Here is a 20837-nt window from a genome sequence, read left to right on the forward strand (position 1 = left end):
TCATTCTGGGCTACATAACAAGTTGTAGGCCTGCTAGGGCTAGGTGAGACCTAGTCTCATTACTCCCACTAGCTACCCTCCTTCATAAACAAAAAGAATGCCTTGAAACACAGTCCATGTGGTTGTCATCTTTTTTAACCACTACACTTTGCAAAGTCAGTACTCAATAACTGTCAGCTGTGTCTTCATTCCTATCTGGATAATGATAAACGAGCCTGCAAAGTCTTCCAATCCTACACACATGTAAGTGTCTCACAGTACACTCTATATTGGCCTTCATGTGCTCATGAAATAACAGAACTTTCTTTTTCCTGATTTTTCTAGACAGAACAAGATTCCCAGGTTAGTTAAATTATCTTTCCTATTTCAAAGAAAGCTGCCTTATATTCATTTTCATAGTTCATTACATATAATCATTTAATGTGTGGTACTTAAATCCCTTCTAGAGTTGACAATGTACAGCAAATGAATGTAATCTATAGGAGACATTTGCTTGATTATTGTATTTGAATATTGCACAAATGAAAAGATAAGGGAATTAGACATTTAACTGCCATATAAATTAATAGCATGGCATTAATGGTCCCGTTTTTGTATTGGAGCAAAATCATTATAGAGTAATCATCACTAGAGGTGATAGTCAAACGGGAGCTTTATGCAAGCTCCACTACTGAGCAATTTGGATAATACAACAGAAAATCCAATATTGCTCCCAGCATCAGCTACTCAACATAGCAGGAAGCAATGTCTTCTCTTTGCTTTTCACAATTAATCTTCGCCATAACAGGCAGTGCTCTTTGCCAGCCTTGGGCTCTGAATTTGATTTTTAAAATTTCAACAGTAATACTGAAATCACAAGGCATCAAGAAATTGTCTTCCTGTTCTGAATGCTTCATCATAATTTACATTACGTCTGTAACTGGTTAATGCCACTTACCTTGCAAGGGCTTTTCAGATTTATGAAGGCAGAAAAAAGGAGTGGGGGGGAGCAACACACAAATGAGATCTAGAAAAGCACACGGTAACTGTAAAAACAGCCCATCCATCATCCCCACGTTTTGATTCAGAGACAAGAATGGAAGGTGCTGTTTCCACACCACTCACCCTGCACACACACAAAGGTTTGCTCCATCGAGAACACAACTGAAACTGATTGATTAGCTGCTAGGGAAAAAATCAATACAAATATCCTAGAAAACACCAGCCTGTGAATTCAATCTGGCCCCAACAAAGTCCTGGTCACCGCTTGACATGTTTTTCTAGATATCTAAAAAATGCAGCTACACGGAACCCAGCAATCTCAGCCCAGGGACCACAGCTAATCCCTATGATTTTATTAAAGAGAAAAAAATCCTGACTCAGCAGAGAGGAGACAGGAAGGACAATTTCCCAACACACAAATGTAGATCTGTCTCAAAACTGAAAATCACTCAGAAAGTAAAAAGAGTCAATGAAAACTGCCTAGAGGACTAAGGTGAGTGAGAAAAAGGAAAGCAGCCAGGAAAACAACTAAATGTACATGCTTTATGAACAAGAGAAGTGAAGATTTCTAGTTAGGAGAGACAATCTTGACTTCAATGCTGCCCATTCAAACGTTAATACACACGCTTCTGGCAGGTGAATGAAGGAGCAGCACATTCAACACCCAAGGAGGCCATTTTATCCAGAATGATTTCCTAACTAGTTTCCTTTCTTTTCTGAGTGCTGCTTGGCCTTTACTTTGCACATTCACTATAAAGATAGATTAATTTTTTTATAAACATAAAACATTTCATGAATACACTACTAAGGAAGAAATTACATACTTATTGTATGTTCCATTACATGACAGGAAACCTGGCTTCTAATCCTAGTCTACACAAGTTCAGTTTTTGTTTATTTGTTTTTAAAATCATTTATATTACTGGCACACAGAAGTCACTAAATAAAAGTAGGAAAGGAAAGACAGAAAACGCCACCGAAACAGGGTGTGATGACTTAGATCTGTAATGCTAGCACTCTGCAGGCAGAAGGAAGAAGATTGCTACAGGTAGGTCCACATAACAAGTTCAATGACCCAAACTGCAAGACCTGGTCTCAAAAGAACCAGAAAAGGGAGCTGAAAAAAGGGATGGAAAGGGGAAAGGAGAGGGGAGCGGGGAGGAGAGAGAGGACCATTTTAAGGACATGAAATTTATCTGTACTGATAAAGGAATTTACTGGTAGCATACTTACACTTCATCTTTGAGTAATTCCTCACAGACCCATGTTTGTTATTCATAATGGAGTAAGCCTTCTAAATCATGGTAGAATGGTTGTAGCTCAAAGGCACACAAGTTATTCAAGGATAAACAAAAGTCATAGAAATAAGAAAAATGTGACATTTCTTCAACTATGTTGCCTGTAAAATTATCTTTTATGATTTAAAAATGCAGACTTTAGAATCCTTGAGACCCTTAAAAAAAAAAAAAAAGACCTTTACAGAAACAAAGATAATGCTACCTAATCAATGTGTTTACAGTATGAGCTTGCAAGCTGATATTTCCTAGGATGGGACAAAAATTTACATTTTTCAAAATTAGAAAATAAAAAGTGATTGTCATATTGCATAGCTCATCTATAGAGAATTTACTCCTAAAACATATTTTAAAGCAAAAATAAAGCCTGTGATTGGGTGACAGTCATTTACATCTGTTATAGATGTTACAATGTTTTACCCAAATTAGGATATCTACTTCATTCCCTTTCACACAGCCAACAACTACATCTGTCTAAAAATCTCACAACAGATAATGCTAAAATGGCAGTGAGGAGAAACTCCAGCTAAGAGAGCCTTTTCAGATCACCTGGTCAGAGCAGTGTTACAAGCCCAAACTGCCTACAGCAGCCCTCCTGCGCACAGTGGTTCCCTAGTAAAGGTATGAATGACCTCAATGCTACAGCAATAAGGCCATATGCCAGTCAATTGAGTCAGCAATCTAAGACCCAGGGTCTCAGTTTCAACTCTAGGGTATACATAACAAGACAACAAGTTTCAAGCCTACATTGTTAACATCCAGTTCAGAATGGAAATAATACACAAATAACTAATGACAATAATGACAGGATCTTCCAGAACGTTCTCCATAAGCAACCACCAACTGTTGCTAATCTGGGATAAGTTGAGTCATTCATTGTCACTAGCCCAGCTCTGCACAGCTGACACTACCAACTAACCACAGAAGAAACTGCCTCGTGCTGCTGCTCAGAAGAGAAATCAGACTGCTGAGCTGGAAGCAATTACAAAAGTTCCCTAACCAATTTATAAAATCCATGTTTCCTTTCTCTTAAATTATATATGAGACATGAGTGGGCTCATAAAAAGTCATGATGCAATCCCATCAAAAGTAAGGAGAAATTATGAAAGAATGAAGATAATTCTTCACTTCCTAAACAATCATTTTGTAGTTTTATATTTTTTGTTTTTTTCAAGTGAAATGAGATAGGTTTTTAAAAGTCTATGGAATTTTATAATGTTGAGGAACTGTAACTTCTAATTAACAATGGTTTGTTGCAGAATATTTAAGTATGCAAGATGAGTTGCATTTATTTAATTATGTAAAAATGGGTTGCATTTGTTTATGTTGTGGATTATTTGATTAACTATGTAGAGATATGTTGCATTTTTTAATTATGTAAAGATGTGTTGCTGTTTTACTTTGCCTGCCTAAGCCACCTGATTGGTCTAATAAAAAGCTGAACAGCCAATAGCAAGAGAGGAAGTATAGTCAGAACTTCCAGGCAGGAAGAGTAAGTAGCAGGAGGAATTTAGAGCCCAGGGAAAGAAACAGGGAGACATCTGGGGCCAGACAGCCAGGTACAGAGGCAGCAGAAAAGTAGGATATACAGAATGAAAGAAAGGGAAAAGGCCCCAAGGCAAAATGTAGGTGAATAGAAACTGGTTCAATTAAGTTAAAAGAACTAGTGGAACAAGCCTAAGCTAAGGCTGAGCATTCATAATTAATAATAAATCTCCGTGTCTTTATTTAGGGGCTGGTTGGCGGCCCAAAGAAAATTCCAACTACAGTGGTTCATATATAGAGCAGACACACTTAATATCTCCATTATCAGAGAGACACATGGAAAGGCGAGTACCAGTCAAAAGTGTCAGCCAAGATGACCAGGTGCATAGAGAAGGTTTCTATCCAAACTTGTGCCCCTTCTTAAAATACTTCCAGGAATCTTACTGCAGAAAAGACAATCTCCCAGGTTTTCCCAGAACACACACACAAAAAACTAACACTAAAAACAGAATGTTACCAAAAACCAATAAGCTCTCTTTGTTTCTCAACAGCACCTGATGAATGTAAACATGGAAAAGAAGTAAGTTAAAAATAAATGGTTAAAAACTTGGTTTTTATGACAATAAATGAGCCAAGGGTATGTTTTTCTCTATTACATGAAACATTCCAAATTCATGTTGATAAAAGTTTTAAATAGACTGAATACAGAAATGTGTTTGGAATGCAAGTACTGTGACATTCAGGGTTTGAGCACGGAACGCAGTTTTCCAGGTTACTTGCTAATAGGAAAAGAACATTGCCAGTAACCATTAAGCCACAAGAGGAGGAGACAATAGACTACCCACATGTTGGATGTAAAAACACACCACTGTTATATAGACAGACTAAAAACAAAGACAAAAGAGGAAGTTCATGGATTAGGCAGTTATGTGTCAAAACAACTGTGACTCATGCTAAAGATAAGCCCTGCTATTTGCTGAGGGCAGGAGGCAGTGATTCAGAGGGCAGTACAACACAGGCTGCCTGTTCCTCTCACAACTCTCCCTAGTACACTACTCCCTGGACCCACAGCTATGGATTTCATTCAACCCACAAAAATCCTTAAAAATTTCAGAGCTGTGTGGATGACTGACTGACTGATTAAGTTCTCTCTTCCACTCATTCATCCCTTATTTTCCCTTTTCCGTAGCTAGAGATGGGTGATGCTGCAATGTGTTGCTTACCTGAGAGTGCTTAAACACAAAAGTCATACAGGACCACAATTAAAATAAACACAGCTTGAACGATTAACCGGGTACTATCCTCTGCTAGCTGAGCAGACACATTTAAGCTTCAGACAGCTAAAGAAACTGGAACCTTTCTAAAAGGAAGTATTGGTTAGAAGATGAATGTGACTTTTTTTTTTTTAATTTCTTTTTATGGTGTTTGTCCTGCATATATGTCTGTGTGAGGGTGTTGGATCCTCTGGAACTGGAATTAAAAACGGTCATGAGCTACCATGTGGGTGCTGGGAATTGAATTCAGGTCCTCTGGAAGAGCAGCCAGTGCTCTCAACCACTGAGCCATCTCTTCAGCTGAATATGATTTGTTAAGGAGACTGACTTCATAGAAATTCTAGAAACTCTTACCTTGAAAGGATTGCTTGGCTCTCTCTACAAGTTCATCAATGGGGTAGCTGGCCAGGTTTCCTCTGGCGTGCTTCGTTTTGCAGTAGGTACAAGCATTGAGACACCTGTTCAAAGGGAGACAATAAACAAGGCTCAAAACCTTAAAGACTGGGCATACACAGACTGACAGGCAAACAAACAGTGCAGTGACATTTTAGTAACATTTGCTTAATTTATAGGAGATACAAAAATAATTATCTACATGACTCATATTTAACTTCCATGAGGAGCAGAGTTAATAATCCTTGTGACTTTTAACTGTGAGAGAATGATCACAAAAAGCCACAGATTATCCTAAACATACAAAATCTACAAGGAGCAAAGTTTATAAACACTTTTAATGATTAAACACACGTTTCTATGAGAATCCAAGTTTATAAACTCCATGATTAATCAAAGGAAATTCAACACACAGCACTTTTTTTTTTTTTTGTAAACTACCAGTATTTTTTTTTTTTTGGCCATCAAATAACTAGAAAATTTTTAGTATTACTTGTATGTAGCTTTTTAGGAATATTAGATTATTCATTGAACTTTTAACTAATGATTTAAAAATCAATGAATAGGCAACAGCATTTTTAGAAAACTCAAGGCTTTCAGAAAATTTCAGATTATTTTTCACTTTTAAGAGGAAAATATGAAGATGCTCCTGTGCATTCTGGGAGTTCCATTAGCCAGAGAAAGAAAACAAAGAGGATGACAACAGTAGTGGTAGGAAATGTAAACTGAGTCATGTCCCAGGAGTTTCAGCCACGGGTAAAAAGTTACTTGTCCACACTAGAATATTGATTCTGTTAAGTTTTTTTTTTTTTTTTGGTTTTTCGAGACAGGGTTTCTCTGTGTAGCTTTGCGCCTTTCCTGGAGCTCACTTGGTAGCCCAGGCTGGCCTCGAACTCACAGAGATCCACCTGGCTCTGCCTCCCGAGTGCTGGGATTAAAGGCGTGCGCCACCAACGCCCGGCTGATTCTGTTAGTTTTGAAATACAATTTAAATAAAGGAATTACCAAATAAAAGACACAATTTTTAATACACAAAAAGGTGAAGTCTAAAAACACTGAACAAAACAGAAGTTGTCTAACCTCAGTGGTTCAGTATCCACTATAAAGAACAAGGATCTCAAAAGACCACTATTACACAAATGCTTTAAATTTCCACATTGCAAAAAACAGAATTTGATAAATGAATGTTACCAGCATTTTACTGGTATGTAACTGTGAGATAGATATGAATCACTCTCCTTAGTAGTCAAACCAACAATGCTTAATGTCTGACAGTTTTACATATAACTCTAGGGAACAGTAACAAGTAACCTTGGAAATATGTTTTACTATTTAAACAACCACTATCATTAACTTTCAACACTGTTTCTCCCAAGCAACTTATATTTAATTTAAAAAATTGAGTGCCTTCTATAATTTTGGAATGATGCTTGGCTGTGCTGTCCACAGAGGATAACCCTTCTGTTTCCTCCTGACAAAGGAGAGATCTGTTAGATTAGGCACACTGGATCTCCTTTAGCCTTGTCTACGCAGTGAGGGGTTGGGGAGTGGGGAGTGCAGAGCATATTATCAACAATGTCCACCACACAGAACGGGAATCTACCTCAAAAAGTCAGACATGTGAGTAGCTCAAAGTCATAGAACAGCTTGGGTTCAAGTCCAGGCCTGCCAGACATCAACTCTGTGGTTCTTCCCTATGAACATGCCCCTGGAATAAATGTGCATCAAACATACTTGGGGTGGGGTGGCAGAGACTATGTTTAGCAGAAATGAGGCTCTGGGTTCCATTTCCAGCATTCCAGTATCAAAAACAAAAAAACAAACACCCCAAAACAAGAACAGAAATCATCCTCGCTACATACAAAGAAAGAAAGAAGGTCCTCATCCAGCAGGAGCTAGGGTAACACAGCATAACTTGGGAGCACTTACTCTCCTACATAGAAGCATTTCTTTAAACTATGTACTTCTCTGCTGTAGTTCTGAGGGCTCTGAAGTCAGGCTTCCTGTCCGGACTGGCCCAGGCTTGTACTTTGCATTCCTGCTATCGTCTGTTTTCTGTTTCTCATCTTCTTGCTGAGTCTACTGGCAAAATGTGTCACCTCATATGACTTGTTCTGTTTCGAATTCTGGAACTCTATTCCCAGTGCTGTGCTGGGTACACTGGAGGCCAGTGTGCTCTCTTCCTTTTCCTCAAGTGTTCCCAGGGCTCTGGGATTCCCCTGTGACTGTCATTCACTGAAATCAACACTGTTCAGGCAAGCTGCCACTTCAAGTTCTAACACTACTTCAGGGACCCTGCTCTCCTCTTCTTTGTCCGTCCACATGAAAGGCACTGAAAAGCCCATGGACAATCTTGAGAAAAGCCACTAAGACTTCTGATTAGGGTTGCTTCTTACGGGATACCTCTTCAGAGAACATGGTCAGGAAGGGAAAATGGAAAGAAGGAAAGGAAAGTACTGTTTGAAATAAAACACGGGTGAACTGATACAGGTAAACCACGTAGAAAAGTTTTTACTGCTGGTGAATTTGAAGTACCAGTCAAACTCTGTAGAAAAGATGTACTGAGGGTGGCTTAGCTTAAAACCAGGAGTGGAAACCAAATGGCATTTTCCTACTGTCTCACTGAATAATGGTAGAAGCACAGCCTCTCCATGAAAAACTGCTTATGAAAATGTGGAAATAAGTGATATCCTAAAACATTTCTAATACTCAGAAAAGCCAGGGAATAGAAATACTCCATTAGGAGTTCAAAATACTCTTCACTCAACTGCTCTTCCCCAAGGTGTTGATGAGACTTCTGAGATTCTTAATTTTCATTGAATAAGATAGATGCATTCTCAGCCACTGATCTAAAAAAAGCTTACTATTGATAGTAACCTTAAACTTACCAATTCTAAAGTGCACATTTCTGTATGTAAGGTGCATACTTCTGTAAGCATGCCACAACAGGACCAACTCAGGCAGTAAGTCTTATGTCTAACTAATAGGAAGGGTCTGTTATGGGGGGGGGGGGGAGAGAGACACAGTGCCAAAGCAGAAAAGAATGAGCTTTTTGATGTTTCAAAACAACTTTTTTTGCAGTCACCAGGAACTGTGTTAACCAAGCATTTCAACACTTCAAACCTCCTTTAAAATAAGGGAATTCTTAATAGACAGTTTCAATTGTCCTTAAGCAATTAAACAATTGTCCAAGAGTAAGAACTCTGAGCCAGTTTTTCAACTGTCAGAACACAAAAGCTCTTTGAAGGCTCACCGCTAAAAGCCAAAACCAAACTGAGGTGGCCACTGAACTGCAAGGATGCAGGAAGCCCTCCACAGACCCTGGCTGTGGTGACAGAAGAGAAAGCCCAATACACCTACACATCTTGTGAATTGGCCGTGGGCCAAAAAACACTAACAGGCTCCAGAGCAGGGAGAGATTAGATTGAACTCAGCAGCGTAACCCCAAAGCCTGAAAGAACATATGCAGTAGAATATTTTTAGACCATATAACCTAAACAAATGGGATAACAATGAAGGTTCAAAAATCATGATATCCCAAAAGACTGGAACACAGGATATGTACTGACTCAATACCTGACCATATGAAGCAAATGAAAGCAAACCTTTACAGCACAGTCTTTTCAAAAATCTTGGATACTATAAGTTCTGAAATAATTTAGAAGCCATAGCCACACTCTAAAACATAGCCCATATTATTTGTTTTTAATGAAGAGGGGGCAGAGTGAGAAACCTAATAGGACTTAAGCTCCTGCTTCTCCTTGATTCTTGGGAGAGAATAAATTTGAATATGCAAAACCTATTTGAGAATAAAGCATTATGACTGAAGTATTAGTTACTGAAACAGGGCATTGCAGTCTCTCCATATACTTTAATCCTAACTTATTTTTAATCAGTTGGTAGAATATAAAAATTTTTTAGAAGCTTCAAGTGTGACAAAATAATAAGCTCTTAGAGAGCACTACGACTTGGAAAAGCCACACTGTTATCTAGCTGTGTTCTTCTGTACTGAGGTATCATCATGCAAAAGGAAAAGAAAAATTCAAAAAACAAAATGTTCACAGGATACAGGTTGAGACAGACCTGGCTGTTAAACAGCACCTACTGTGCCTCCTCATCAGGATTTTAAAAGATTTTTCCAAAGAAAAGGACCAAGTGTTTGAACTATCAAGCAAATACAGGAGATGCTAGCAGCAGGCTGATGAGGTCTTCAGGTAATAAAAAGATGCCCGTTTGCCGGAGCACCAGAAACAGAGCAGAAGTGAGGCTCCAGAATCAGGAAGGCTTCAGCTTTCTGAGAGCAGGACTCTCCCACCAGATACTGCCTTCCACCCTTGTCACTCTCTAAAGCCAATGCTTCCGGGATAACTCAGCATCATCTTCCATTGTGCCCTTTCTGGACCTCCTTCTCCTAGGTGTTAAAAATCACATTATACAGATTGCACCTCCATTTCCTTTACTCCATCCCTATTAGCTCCATTCTTTACTTCAAGAGGCTGAATTAATGGATTTTCATTCCCATGGATTTCATCTCCATTCCTTTTACCTGAAAGGATTATTCCTATGGCCAGTACCCATCGATTTCCATAAAATTCAAGACCTTTAAAATAATTTTGGCAGGAATGGCAGCTAATAACAGCAAAGAAGATTGCTGCATGCTTGCCAGACATTAAGTTAGGCATTTTACATAATAAAGATGCAAGAGGCATTATCTGCATCTTTCATAAAGCAAACTAAAGCTCAAAAGGATTATAAATTGTACCCAAAGCTACACAGAACCAAGTCAGACTCAATTCCTTCCTCCCTCCTTTCTTTCTGTGATGCTGGAGACCACACCCAGGACTTCAAATACCTTAAGCTTGTGCTATTATAACCCCAGCCTTGGACCCAGTCCATCTTATCAGAAATTCCCACAGCACAAACTGTATTCTGTACTGCTCTAATGACCCCAAAACTATGTGAGACTACAGACTGATTGCATGAGCCTTTAAAAACCTTATAGTTGGGGTTGGTGAGATGCCTTACTGAGGAAGAGTCCTTGCTACACAACAGTGGGGATTTAAGTTGAAATCCTCAACACTCATTTAAAAAGCTAGGTGTAGCCACCCATGCAACTATTAATCACACAGTGTGGCAAGATGGAGACAGGGAGACTGCTGAGGATCTGGGCCACCAGCCTAGCTCCAGGTTCAATGAAAGACACTGTCCCAAAGGAATAAGGAAGAGACCTATAAAATAAGGCACCTCCCCAGGCCTTTACATGTGTCCATGTATCTACAGACACCACATACATACACATGCAAATAAAAACCTTGCAGTTGCCTTCAGAAGCATGCAGCAAGTTTCATTGTGTGCCACCGCCTTTAACACAGTCCTAGTATACCACTAAAATACCTGCAATACTTGATGCTACTGGAGATTTCATAATGGATTGGACAAGTTATCAGTCATCACTCTCCACTCAGTAAGGAGATGTGCTAAACAGGGAAGTCCTCAGTAAGACACACATAGGGAGAAGGAAGACACCATGTTTAGCAACAAGAACTTTTTCTAAAGTTAAACTAGCTTGTCCTGCCACTACTGTTTTTTAAACTATTTCTTTTATATTTTGAAATTGGACCATACCCCTTCCTTTTCTTCCCTCTGAACTCTCCGATATATCCTTCATTGTTCTTTCTCAAACCCATGGCCTCCTTTTTTCATTAATCATTACTGAACACACACACACACACACACACAGCTCAGTCTGTATAATGTTACTTGCATGTAAGTTTTTCAGGGCTGACCATTTGGTATTGGATGACCAGTTGGTGTGTCTTCCTTAGAGAAGACTATGTCTTCCCCCCTTCCCCCAACCACCCCCAGCCCTCTCTAATTGTCTGTAGTTCTTTGTGTAGGGTTGAAGTCTTGTGGGCTTTCCCTCCCTCCATGTTAGCATGTCTGTTGTCCTTGTTCAGTTCTTGTTTAGGAAGTCATGCTGGTGAGGCATGGGTATAGTTTCTCACATTCCCAGAAGACACAATGTCACAGCAAATTCCCTGTTGCTCCTGGTTCTGACCATCGTTCCACTCCTATTCCACAATGACTACTGAGCCATAAAATGATGTATGGGAGTTGCATCATAAACTGAGTTCCACATCTCTGCAATTTGAATGTTGTGGCTTTCCATATTGGGCTCTGGTGAAAAGAGAAGTTTCTCACTCTTAAGTGGATATTAGATATAAAGCAAAGGATAACCAGCCTATGCTACAAAGCCACAGAGAAGCTAAGTAACAAAGAGGACCCTAAGAGGGACGTATAGATTGCCCTAGGAAGGGAAAAATAGATGACATCTCCTGGGTAAATTGGGGGCGGTGTGTGTGTGGAGGGGAGATGATGGGGGATGGGAACCTGAGGGATCAGGATGGTCGAGTTAGGGGCAGGATGGAGAGGGAAAGCAATGGAAGAGATATCTTGATTAGAGGGGACCATAATGGGGTTAGGAAGAAACCTGGTGCCAGGGAAATTCACAGGAACCCACAAGGATGACCCCAGCTAAGACTCCTGGCAATAGTGGAGAGGGTGCCTGAACTGGTCTTCTCCTTTAATCAGATTGATGACTACCCTAACTGTCATCATAGAACCTACATCCATTAACTGATGGAAGCAGATGCAGAGATCTACAGGTAAGCACTGGGCAGAGTTCCTGGAGTCCAGTTGAAGAGAGGGAAGAGGGATTGTATGAGCAAGGGTTTCAAGATCATGATGGGAAAACCACAGAGACAGGGAGGGCAAACTGTGGTTGGTATGTAAAATAAATTTAAAAAAGAAAATGAAGAGAATTTTCCTCGATGACACTGGATGAGGACTACACTTATCTGTAGGTATAAGGACCCACCATTACATACCAACCTAACATTCTGAAGAATGGACTTCAAGCTACAGCTTAAAAGAAGGAACAGCAAGAACTATTGCTTTTGCTTCCTCGGCAGCTCTAAAGCCTGACCTCTGCCAAGGTGAAATCTACAGGAAATACTGTTGGAGCTAATTCTATACTATTCAAGAGGTACCCAATTTTGGCACCTAGGATACAAGGTATTGTTCTAACATTGGTCAAAACATCCTGAGAAAGGGGGGATATTGTTATATTTCAAGTGTCCTGAAACTAGGAAGCTAATTTCAGATAGATGTCTAACATGTGAGAGTACTATTGCCAGAGAGACAAAATGAATGGCAAAGATCTGTGCCATCCAGGCCCCTGGTTATCATGTTGATATCCCAAGGCATGACAGACAAGGTATGTGAAAAGAGAGTATTTCCTTCCCAGGCCTTTGATAAAGAGCAGTTCTGGGAAAGGAGGTTAGGATGATTTTTAAAACCACTATCTCTGTGGACTGGAGAGATGGCTCAGGAATTAAGAGCACTAGATGCTCTTGCAGAGGACCCAGGTTTGGTTCCCAATACCCACAAGGGACCGCACAGCCATATGGAATTCCAGTTCCAGAGGATCCAAGACTCTCCTGACCTCTGAGGGCACCAACTGTGCATAAGATTCACATATATACATGCAGGCCAACAGTCATGCACATAAAAATAAACTAAGGAAATCTTTTTTAAATGACCCCCATTAAGTAACTAATTCAATCACTTATAAAAGACTATGATATTTTTAGAAATATTAAGTCTGGAAAAAGAAAAATATATCTCAGAGAAGGGAAATAAGTCAATTTAGGAACTCAAATGTTGAGGCTAGGTAGAGTATTTGCCAGCATGGGCTGGAAATCCTGTGTTCATTCCCAGCACATCAAACATGGTGGTTTGAATGAGATGGTCCCATAGTATCAGATATCAGAATACTTGGTGCTGAGTTGGTGGTGCTGTTCAGGTAGGTCTAGGAGGTGTGGCCTAGCTGGAGGAAGTATATCATTGGAGGCAGGCTTTGAGGTTTCAAAACACACACCATCTGCACTTTGCTCTCTCTACCTCCTGCTGTGGTTCAGAATGTAAGCCCTCAGCTTTCTGCTCATGCCACCATGCATTTGCTCTGCCATCATGGACTACTATAGAATCATAAGCCTGGAATCATAACCTCTTTTCCCCTATAACTTGCCTTGGCCATGGCGTTTGATCACAGTAATACAAAAGTAACTAACACACCCACTTTTGAGATGAGTCAGTTGGGAAGAACTTAGCAGGAGGTGGTGACAACCCCTTTGTTTACCACTGATGCTATCTGGCAACAGAGGCAAAGTTGCAGGCTGAGCGACCTGAATCTCTCCTCCTCTCTTTCTTTCTTGCTGTCCTGGCATCTAATCTGACACAGAATAGCCACAGTATAACCTCGGTTTCTGTTTTGTTACCTGAATGGTGCTGCTTTTCCTTTTTTATATATAAGAGAAAACAGTTCTGTGATAATATGTGAACACTGTACTGTTGATAATATACTAATGGAATTCCTGCCCATCACACAGGCTTTGTAAGGGATTTGTTTGTTCCATTTATTTCAAGGCTTTTCTTTTCCTGCTGCTAATTCTTGATTCCACCTTAAATCTTGAAGACATCTCTAAGTGAAGGACACAGTTCTCTAACAATTCTGTCACTGAACATGCTGAAGTGGCTTCTCCTATCCCCCTTTTCCATCACTTACTTTGAAGACAGAAGAGGGAATGCCAGAGGAAGCAAAATGCATCTTTTCAACAACCGGCTCAAATGAAAAGGCCAAGAAAAGGGGGAAGTTAAGGTTAAGGCAGCAGGGATCCTGTACACAGAGCATCTTCATCTTCTTAGGAAGCAGCCTGTATTTAAGGGGTCCAAGCTCCACTTTTCAGGATGGTGAGGGGACATGGGTACTACAGATGCAGCAGATGCAGCCACTGAAACGGTCTTTTGATTAGAGGTTGGCGGTGGGGGCAGGAGTTCATTTCTGCTTCATGAGTATTGGTTTTTGTTTTTTGAGACGCTCATACCAGTATTGATTTTCATCATTTCCACACCTTCCTCTCCCCACCCCAGCTCCTCCCAAATTGCCAGACTCTCTCTCAAATCCATGAGCTCTTCTATCATTTCCTACCATCCTTCTTTCAAAGTGAGAGTTGCTAGCGGTAATCACCGCTCTGCTTGCTTCAGCACTGTGAACAAATATTAATGCGTTCCTCTTGAACTAAACATTTCATAACCATGAAGGACTACTACAGACCTGAGAGAGGGACCAAGGACCACCCAGAGATCCTGGTCTTGGAACTGGATGAGACTCTGAGTGTTCCTGTTCTGGAAGTGGTGATGTGATATCCCCAAAGGTCATGTTTTACTACTGAATATGTGCAGGTGAGGCTGCTGAGGTGTGTATGGCTGTCTAGAAGTACGGGAATGAATTATAGCAAGTTTGGACCAGAAAGGTATTTCCTCAAGTTGGCCAGTTCTCCCTTGGATGTCTGAGTCTGAACTGTCATTCACCACCGTGGTTAAGTACTATGAACTGATTCTGGATTCTCACTCAGTTTGGTGCACTCATGTGCATCATGTTGACCTTAGCTCTGGGGATGGCAGCTCCATTAGCAGGGAGAGATGTGTGAGTAGGTGCTGAAGAGCAGTACTAAAACCAGTTTCTCACTCATTTTCTCCCCTTTGTCCTCCTTGCTCTTCGGTCTAGACACATAAATCTGTTCTATGTACTCAAGCAATAAAATTACTTTAATAAATAAATAAAATTAATAATTGTGTGTGGGTTATGAGGGGGTACTGAGATGTATTTGGCTGTCTGAGAGAAGGGGGGTGAATTACACTGTTTTGGGGGAGATTCCATCCAGCAATTAATCTAACCCTTTTGGGGAAGGAGGGAGGGAGGGAGAGAGGGAGGGAGAGAGGGAGAGAGAGAGAGAGAGAGAGAGAGAGAGAGAGAGAGAGAGAGAGAGAGAGAGAGAGAGAGAGAAATTCAAGAATCTACTTTTCTCTTATATAATCTGGAAAGCTCAAAGGTAACTCGGGCTAGCACCTGTCCCAGAGGACACAGCATGGCTCATTTAAACATTCCATTCCCCTGTTCAACAAATGGGGAATGAGTCTGAGAAATACGTTCAACCAAAGTCACTTGGCACTCAGCATTCACATGGAAACTGCCATTAGCCCAGGAAAGTACATGGGACAAAATTCCAATCAAGGAAATGTACTTAGTATTCCTGGAGAGATACTGCTTTATGCGTAAAATGGAACACTTTTGTTCTAGAGATTGTGACACGCTTGCAAACTGGACCATTTGATCCTCAGACTGTAAGACTAAGACAGGAAGATACAGAGAAAAAGTTTCAAGTAGAGACACATGGACCAAATAACCCATGTATTTAGTAACATCCATCAGGAACACTAAAGAAACAATAATTTTAGACTGTATTCAACCATAAAAAAAAATTTCTAGAAACAGAGTCTCACTGTGTAGCCCAGGCTGGCCTAAAATTCAGCTGTGTGCTACCACATCCAACTGTGGGACAATCTTTCATATTTGCAATTTTTCTAGTTGCCAACTTTTAGAATACTTGGTATTGGGTCATACGAGATAAAAATAATGAACAAAATAGTCCTTACATCAAAACACAAAAAGATTAAAGAGCAGGCATTCAACAAAGGCCCTGTAGAAGGGACTGTGTAGAGAACTGTTTAAGCTTCTGAATTTGTGGAAAATCAAAAGAAAAAGAAATAGAGATTAAAAACTTCAAACATACTCACCAAGGACATTTTTCTAATTTTTACAGCTACAAAATAAACCTACACAATTTAGCTAATAGAACCCGAGAAGAAAAACACAGATTGGAAATGCAGCTTAATACTACCACAGAAACTGTTCCTCCTGGCTAAAGACAGTATTACCATATAGGGCACAGGCCCCGTCCAACACAGGAACCCTCCAGAAGCGCGAAAGTGTGGAAAGGAGAGAGGAGTGTAGAAGTGTGGCTCATTTCCAATGTTCTGGGGGAAGATAATTCACTTTAATTGTAGTCTTGTTATTTTAAATGTTAGCTTAGATCATATTTTAAGAATTGGTCTCAAATATTTCTAAAATTCATCTATTAAAGAAAATCTTTGGCAGACACAGCATACAAATCCACCATCTCTGTAAGCAGAATACGAAGAAGGAAGTCTCTGCAGCCGCTCAGAACTGTTCTACCTCCATCAACCAACGAAAGTGCTTCCGACCGAAGACCGACAAGTGCCATGTTTTTCCTTGACTTGTCACTGAGTTATTCTTATTTATTTGGGGAATTGTAAAGGGGAGACATACCACCATTATCAACTTACTTTTTCAGAACACAGATTTATTTTATTTTTAATGTCTGTCTGTACAACATATATACATATATATATATATGGGGGGGGGTGTCAACAGTAGCCAGAAGAGGCATTAAGACCCCTGGAGCTACAGTTACAGGCAGTTATAAACCACCCAACATGGATGCCGGGAAAGTAATTGTGGTCCTCTCTATAAAAGAAACAAGTGAACAAGACTGCTGAATCACCTCTTTAGTCTATTATCAATTTAGTTTTGTTGTTGGTATTTTATTTTATTTTAAATTGAAAAAAATATTCACATTGAAAATAATCCATCAGGGGCTCCACAATTTAGAGCACTTGTTGCTCTTAGGAAGACCCACTTTTGGTTCCCAGCACCCACATGGCAGCTCACAATCATCCCTAACTCCAGTTCCAACTATGCCCTTTTCTGAACTCAAAGGACACCATACACACAAGTAGTGCACAGACAAACACATAGGGAAAATACTCACATACATAAAATAAATGACTCTAAAGAAATTAACTGATCAAAGTATCTGCAGATACATAGTGGTGCTTGCAGGTCTACAGATCTCGTCCTCACTCTGAGAAATCACAACTGCTACTGCCAGTGCACTTTCATGTTCAGAATAAGACTCTGGGGTGAAACAGCTGGTGATTCTTATACTGTTTTCTTTTATTTCAGTCATTGGGGACCTTAAATTTTATTTCCCGGGTACCTGCACACAAGATTCTACCTACTGCTAAGGTGATCTTTTTGACTACAGTTGAGGGTAATGCCTCATACTGCATCTACCCAAAAACTATGGTGTAAAGAGAAAGGAGGCAGATAGACATCACAGAATGAAAGCCGGTAATATTCACGGCTTTGTACATGGAGAAATTAAGATTAGCCTTCTGCTGACTATACACTTGAATGGAGAATTATTCTGAAGCTTTGAGGATGTCCACTAACCAACTCTCAAGTAAGGAGGAAACAAAATTCTGCAGGCTATGGAAATGTGAAACAACACAGAGGCTACAGAAAACAGCACAGTGGTTCCTCCAAAAGAGAGCAGAGCTGTGATACAATCCAGACACTCCGCTCTGAGCATGGAAACAAAAGAGCTATACGGAAGGACTCAAATACATATGTGTTTAACAAGGTTTACAGTAAACAGTATTCAACAGCAAAATTGCCAAAGCAATACAAACATTGATCAGAATTAGAATACAAAAAGCAAGTTTGGTATACACATACATTGGAATAATAGCTGGATTAAAAAATGAAATCTGTCACATGCTACACCTTGGGAGAAACATAAAGATGCAACATTAAGTGTAAAATGCAAGTCACAAGGGAACTAAAATGATGTAATTCCAACCGAAAGGCAGGCACAGTAGTCAAGTTCAGATGCAGGAAGTGTATAGTGGTTGCCAGGGATCAAGGCAAGAGGGAACAGGATGAAGGCTCTTGCTCAAGGAACTCAGTGTCAGGCTGGAGAAAGAAAGACTCTGGTGCCAGATGGTGCGGAGAGACTCACGGTCAACACTAAGAAAGAGGTGAGTGCCCCCAGGTTGCACAACCAAGAAAAGTAAAGGGCTCAGTTTTAAGGCATGTGTGAGTGTGTCTGTGTGTGTGGGGGGGGTGGGTAATAAAAGTTGAAGTGAGGAGAAGAAAGGTCTCACTCCATAATCCTGAACAGCTCTTACTAATATTGCCCAGATTAGACTCAAACTTACTGTGATCCTTCTACCTTAACATCCTGAATGGCATGAGTCACCATGTCTGGCTTAAAACACAGACTAGTTAAAAGACTGCACAGATAGCTTAGTTGATAAAATGCTTGCCTGGCCAATTGGAAATTCTCAGGCCACTCAGAGACATCTCTCAAAGAATCACATGTGCAATTAATCTCTGGGCTACACACAAGCATGCACACACCTAAAGACGTACACAGATACATAACTGGTAAATAACACTGTATAATAAAAACTGGAGAGCGGCCTGCAGAGGTAGACGGGCCTGCGGCGGCGGCCTACAGAGACATTCAGGCCCAGCGGCAGCCAGCAGAGACAAACAGGCCCAGTGGCAGCCGACAGAGGCAGACAGGACCGGTGGAGACAAGCAGACGCAGGTAGGCCCGCGGCAGCGGCCAACAGGGACATATAGGCCCGGTGGAAAGAAAAATACTCAACTTTATATGGAAAAACAAAAGACCCAGGATAGCTAAAAGAATCCTATATGATAAAGCAACCTTTGGAGGCATCACCATCCTTGACCTCAAACTCTACTATAGAGCTATGGTAATAAAAACAGCTTGGTACTGGTATAAAAACCGACATACGGACCAATGGAATCGAATTGAAGACCCTGACATTAATCCATGCACATATGAACACGCGGTTTTTGACAAAGGAGCCAAAACTATACAATGGAAAAAAGAAAGTATCTTCAACAAATGGTGCTGGCATAACTGGATGTCAATACGTAAAAGATTACAAATAGATCCCTATCTGTCACCATGCACAAAACTCAAGTCCAAGTGGATCAAAGACCTGAACATAAATCCAGTTACACTAAACTTAATAGAAAAGAAAGTAGGAAGCACTCTTGAATGCATTGGCACCGGAGACCATTTCCTAAATAAAACACCAACAGCACAGACCCTGAGCACAACAATTAATAAATGGGACCTCTCGAAATTGAGAAGCTTTTGCAGGGCAAAAGACACAGTCAATAAGACAAAAAGACAGCCAACAGAATGGGAAAAGATTTTCACCAACCCCACATCTGGCAGAGGATTAATCTCCACAGTATATAAAGAACTCGAGAAACTAGACATCAAAATACTGAACAGTCCAATTTAAAAAAAAAAGGGCTAAAGAGCTAAACAGAGAATTTACAAAACAAGAACCACAAATGGCTGAAAGACATTTAAAGAAATGCTCAACATCCTTAATCATCAGAGAAATGCAAATCAAAACGACTCTGAGGTACCACCTTACACCTGTCAGAATGGCTACGATCAAAAACACCAATGACAGCCAATGTTGGAGAGGATGTGGAGCAAAGGGAACACTCCTCCACTGTTGGTGGGAATGTAAACTTGTACAACCACTATGGAAATCAGTATGGTGGTTTCTCAGAAAATTAGGAATCGAACTACGTCAAGACCCAGCCATCCCACTCTTGGGCATATACCCCAGGAATGCTGATTCATACCATAAAGATACATGCTCAGCTATGTTCAAAGCAGCACTATTTGTAATAGCCAGAACCTGGAAACAACCTAGATGCCCATCAACGGAAGAATGGATGAAAAAAATGTGGTACATATACACAATGGAGTACTATTCAGCAGAGAAAAGCAACGAAAGCATGAAATTTGCAGGCAAATGGATGGAACTAGAAAAAATCATCCTGAGTGAGGTAACCCAAATCCAGAAAGACAGTCATGGTATGTACTCACTCATAAGTGGATTCTAGATATAAAATAAAGAACAATCAGACCACAACCCATAGAACCATAGAGGCTATATATATAGCATGGAGGTCCCTAGGACAACTGTGGCTTATAATAAATTTCGGTTTTACTCAATTATTGAAAAAAAATAGCCAAATGAATGGAAACACATGAACTATGAACCAAAGGCTGAGGGGCCCCTAGCTGGATCAGGCCCTCTGAATAGGTGAGACAGTTGATTGGCTTGATCAGTTTGGGAGGCAACTAGGCAGTGGGACCAAGTCCTGAGCTCATTGCATGAGTTGGCTGTTTGAAACCTGGAGCTTATACAGGGACACTTGGCTCAGTCTGGGAGGAAGGGACTGGACCTGCCTGGACTGAGTCTACCAGGTTGATCACAGTCCTTGGGGGAGGATTTGCCCTGGAGGAGGTGGGAATGGGGGGTGGGTTGGGGGTAAGGGGAGGGGATGGGAGGGGGGAGAATAGGGGAACCCGTGGCTGATATGTAGAACTGAATGGTATTGTAAAATAAAATAAAATTTAAAAAAAATAAAAAAATAAAAACTGGAAAAAGAATAAAATTCTACAGACAATTTCAGTTCACTGATCACCTAAAGACGGTCAGTGATCTATAAATCATACATGGCTGTTAAATTTCAACACAAACATGAAGAAACAGGAACCAAGGAGCTTTGTACAGA

At 40.4% G+C, this 20837-nt stretch overlaps 1 protein-coding gene across 4 annotated transcripts in view; it reads right to left on the bottom strand.

The window, feature by feature from the left end:
* The window catches only part of Cdkal1 (CDKAL1 threonylcarbamoyladenosine tRNA methylthiotransferase), a 571033-nt gene that overhangs the window by 313929 nt on the left and 236267 nt on the right, over positions 1-20837 (bottom strand). For all 4 annotated transcript variants that reach the window (XM_006972280.4, XM_076573111.1, XM_076573112.1 and 1 more), the window contains one exon: positions 5390-5493. In XM_006972280.4, the coding sequence (XP_006972342.1) occupies positions 5390-5493 (104 nt within the window). The remainder of the gene's footprint in view (positions 1-5389; positions 5494-20837) is intronic.

This window comes from Peromyscus maniculatus, chromosome 5 (genome assembly GCF_049852395.1).
Source record: "Peromyscus maniculatus bairdii isolate BWxNUB_F1_BW_parent chromosome 5, HU_Pman_BW_mat_3.1, whole genome shotgun sequence".
NCBI classification, from domain to species: Eukaryota; Metazoa; Chordata; class Mammalia; order Rodentia; family Cricetidae; genus Peromyscus; species Peromyscus maniculatus.